At 42.2% G+C, this 3,950-nt stretch overlaps 1 protein-coding gene across 1 annotated transcript; it reads right to left on the bottom strand.

Moving 5' to 3' along the window:
- Positions 1 to 1,063: 1,063 nt before the first annotated feature.
- Positions 1,064 to 3,500, bottom strand: LOC108825192 (endoglucanase 21-like). Its single transcript, XM_018598518.2, has 6 exons — positions 3,196 to 3,500; positions 2,807 to 3,114; positions 2,303 to 2,728; positions 2,066 to 2,201; positions 1,686 to 1,852; positions 1,064 to 1,600 (listed from the first exon to the last, which is right to left on the bottom strand). The coding sequence occupies exons 1-6, from the start codon at positions 3,482 to 3,484 to the stop codon at positions 1,211 to 1,213; spliced, it is 1,716 nt and encodes a 571-aa protein (XP_018454020.1). The 5' UTR covers positions 3,485 to 3,500; the 3' UTR covers positions 1,064 to 1,210.
- Between the last annotated feature and the right edge of the window lie 450 nt (positions 3,501 to 3,950).

Consider the following 3,950-nt stretch of genomic DNA (forward strand, 5'->3'; position numbering starts at 1 on the left):
TGACATTATCATTGATTTTCATATACCAAACTGGTTTCTTAATGGTCACCGAGAGAGACATCAGCTCTAAGAAAAAGGGGATTCATACTTGAATAGGAAGTATTATATAATGTCATTTGATTGGTAAACGGTAACAGGTTGCTATGTCAGTTGTCAAGTTGTGGTAAGTTGTTATTTGGTGGAATGAACCAGACTCTTGATGAGACTCAAATGGCTGTGAGAGAGGCTGCAGGTAAGGCCATGTTGCTCTGCAAGGCTACTCTGCTCTGGAAGCTTTTGAAGCGGCATCTACATTGCGAGTGATAAACTAAATAGAGCTCAAGGAAGCAATATCGAATCAAAACATCAGGAAAACATTGTGGGAGATCTTCTCTGAGGAGAATCCTGATCAGCATTATAGTCATGAAATCACTAAGATAGCTTTGGAATGTGACACATAGTCAGGTTTCTGAACTTGAAACTCTCCGCAAGGTTGAAGAAAAAATAGTAGCTGAGTGTGAGATATGATGCTCTGAGAGACGTCAGGGATTACAAGGAGATCAACTTTCAAGTCTTTCCTACCACTTGTGTGTTACAATATTGAGAAGAGATTATAAATTTGTCTCCTTCAGTGAAGGAACAGATTTGAGTGGAAACAATATTGTTGAGAAGTGATTCCTTGAGTAAACCTGCAAAAGAAAAGGAAGACAAAAATCATAATGAGAAGATGATAGAAAAGCAAGAAGAAGAGGAAGAAGAAGATGGCGATGACTTTGAGATGTTCTGAAGAATAAGCAAATACTGTGGATGAAGCAAGGAAGAAGAGAAGTCAAAGATCAAGGTCAACAAGGAAGTTAGTTATGTAACTAGCTGTTAAAATTAAGTAGCAAGTTAAGAGTTAGTTGGTTAGTAAGCCAACTAAGTTCAGATATGATTAGAGAGTTGAGAAGAGAGTTGTTGTAATAGTTAAAGACTAGAGGTATGTGTCATGTGCTGTGTTAGTTGTAAGTCAGCAAGAAGTCTACTATAAAGAGTGTGTGTTGTTTGTTTGTAAGAATGTATGCAAGAATGAATGAAAAAGTTGTTTGGTAAAATCAAGTCTTGCACAACAAAACAGAGAAAAAGAGAGTTCAAGAGTAAAGAAGAGAAGAGATACAAACCTGAGCTAAAATCACAACAAATATCTTGAAACAAGTCCAATAATAAAAGCATAAAAACAGAGTAAATCTTCTCAGGTCTCAGGTACTGGAGGCGGCGGTGCAAACGACAGAGGATTTATGGCTGAGAAGATGGTGTTTCTATCAAATCCTCCACCTCCTCGTGAAGAGGCTACAAGAGCTGCCACAAGACCTGCATTTCCCACCAGAGTCGCCTGTGTGTAGTTGTAGTTTACACGTACGTCGTGGAAGCCATCCTTCTTGTCTGGTCCAGCGACCATTGCCCCTTCGATCGTGTTTGGATTCTCGCTCGTGCTCTCCTTCCACTTCAAACCTCCTTCGCATGTCACTTTCTTGTTCTTCGGGATCGAGGCTCCCCTATGGTGCACATGTTTAGGATATTTCTGCCCAAACCCCACCACATAACTCATGTTGTGTGGGTTTTTCCCTAGTATGTAATCAACCTGCGTGAAGAAGAAACACACAAACGCTTAAATCAGATAAGATCGAACTGTGGAGATGATCATATAATGGTAATGGTTTCAATACTTGAGATGTCGAAAAGTCACGTAGGATCTCAGTTTTGAAGAAAGTTGGCCCACAGTACCATCCAGGAGCGTCAGAAGCGCCTTGGTAGTCACTGTACAGAGTGGCCAGGAAAGCTGCATTCGCAGCATACTGGAGAGGCTCTGGTTCGCTCAGCAGGATCAAACCACCTGCAGATATGAAAGCAGACGATATACACTCTCAATACTAAAAAAGATCAAAACATCCTGACTAAATCAAGTCGCATAATCCTTCACAAAACATCCTAACTAAATAACCCTTCACATAAGACCAAAAACTCACTCCCCAATAGTTTCACTTTCACAAGTATACACACAATCAAAACTTAGTAATAAAGAATAACAAAGGCAAAAATCTGATACCTTTTGTTCTGTTAAACTTAGTGTAATACGGCAAGTAGGAGCACATTACTATGCTGGTTTGCTCATGAAAGACCCTGAGCATCTCTTCATACGGGAAGGGAGGGCTCAAGAACAGCCTCAACCGAGTGAAAAGCAACTAAAAAAGGCACACAGAAAAAAAAACAGAGAGTAAGCAAGCAAGCAAGCAATCAGTTGGAAGAAAAACAGAACTAAGGAAGCCTCGTGAACTAACAAAACCTGTGTCCCAGCAAGCTTGTTGTCCCAACCAAAGACACCATAACGAGGGCCATGGGAAAAGGCACCGGCACGGTTGGCTAGATCGTGACTGGTTACCTTAGCAAGATACGAGTTATCACCCGTGGCATAGTAGAGCCACGCTCCTCCCCATATGAGGTCATCCCAGTGATCTGCGCTTTTCCGCTTGGCGCTCATAGCCTCGGCGTAAAGGTAAACGGCTTTGGCACTGTTAACAAGTGTTGCAGAGTACTCGACTTGGTCACGGAATACGATCGAGGCTGAGGCCAGGGAAGCTGCCATCTCTGCAGCGAGATGCGGGCAGTCTGTGTAACATAGATTGACAGACCTATGATGGTAATCAATGTCTTCTGGTCGCATCCAGCAGTATAGGTCACTAGTCACTTGGCTTCCTTGATTCATTCCTATCTGTGAAAAGAAAAACAAAAGTTTAGGACTGAACCGAATTGAGTATGCAAGAAGGAAGAGAAACAAAACTTTTTATACCTGATACACCATTTCATAGATCGTATCAGAACTGCTGCTAAAAGTGCGGAGGAAGTAGTCGGTTCCCCATTTAATGAGCCCTTTGACGTGGTCCATTTCTCCACAAGCCTCATATTTCGACCCATATTCAATGACACTCCAGCTCAACATTGTCATTGAGAAAGACATGGTGAAGCTTGTCTTGATCGAACCTCCACCATCGTAGTACCCTCCCGCCAGATGTGGGTAAAGACTCCCGGGAAAATTCCCATCTTTCAAGCAAGAATTTCCCCTCCAAGACACGTTATTCCCCTCTGGCAGTTTTCCGGCTAGAACATCAAAAGATAAGAAGATTAGTAACGTTTACATTCATTTGGTAATATACTTTGATTCAAAACATCTCTACTTACAGATTTGGGCATTGAAAAATTTCAATGCCATAGGAAGTGCGATGGTGCTATTGTCTTGCGGTGGTGGAATGCTCTGGTGGTGGGGGAGTGTCTTGAACAGTGTTATCACGACGATAGACGACACAGCCAAGACTCCTCCAAGCCATAGAATTAACCTTATGTTGCTTGACATGCAAGCAACAGAAAGTTTCTTCTTTTTCTTGGAGAGAGTTGGTTTGAGAACCCAACTCTGCTTCATTTCCGGAGAAGGCTGTCTCAGAGGTGTAAGCTCGAGCTCCTCGATCTCCATCACAGAGAGAGAGAGAGAGAGAGAGAGGTGTGGCTGAGGAAGAGAACACCAGAACAAGACACGTGAAAGAGAGAAGGGAGGGAAACCTGTTCGTTAAGCAAACGCTTTGGCAGCCATTGGAGATCAAAATATCGAAAGCGAAAGAGAGAAGAAGAGGGGAAGAAATCCGGAAAGAGAGAGTGGAGAGAGAGAGAGAGAGAGAGAGAGAGAGAGAGAGAGAGAGAGAGAGAGAGAGAGAGAGAGAGAGAGAGAGAGAGAGAGAGAGAGAGAGAGAGAGAGAGAGAGAGAGAGCAGCTTCAACTCTCGTGATATTTGTTTGCAGAGAACAGGAAGAGAAAGAACAGAGCTTAGCTTGCCAAAAGTAGCTAGATTGAATTAGTTTGAAATGTTTTATTTAAATTTTGTTTTGCTATGTACGGGTAGAAAAATACTATTTTAATTATAATGTAAACTAGATCACACACTC

Source organism: Raphanus sativus, chromosome 9 (assembly GCF_000801105.2).
Source record: "Raphanus sativus cultivar WK10039 chromosome 9, ASM80110v3, whole genome shotgun sequence".
In the NCBI taxonomy this organism is placed as follows: Eukaryota; Viridiplantae; Streptophyta; class Magnoliopsida; order Brassicales; family Brassicaceae; genus Raphanus; species Raphanus sativus.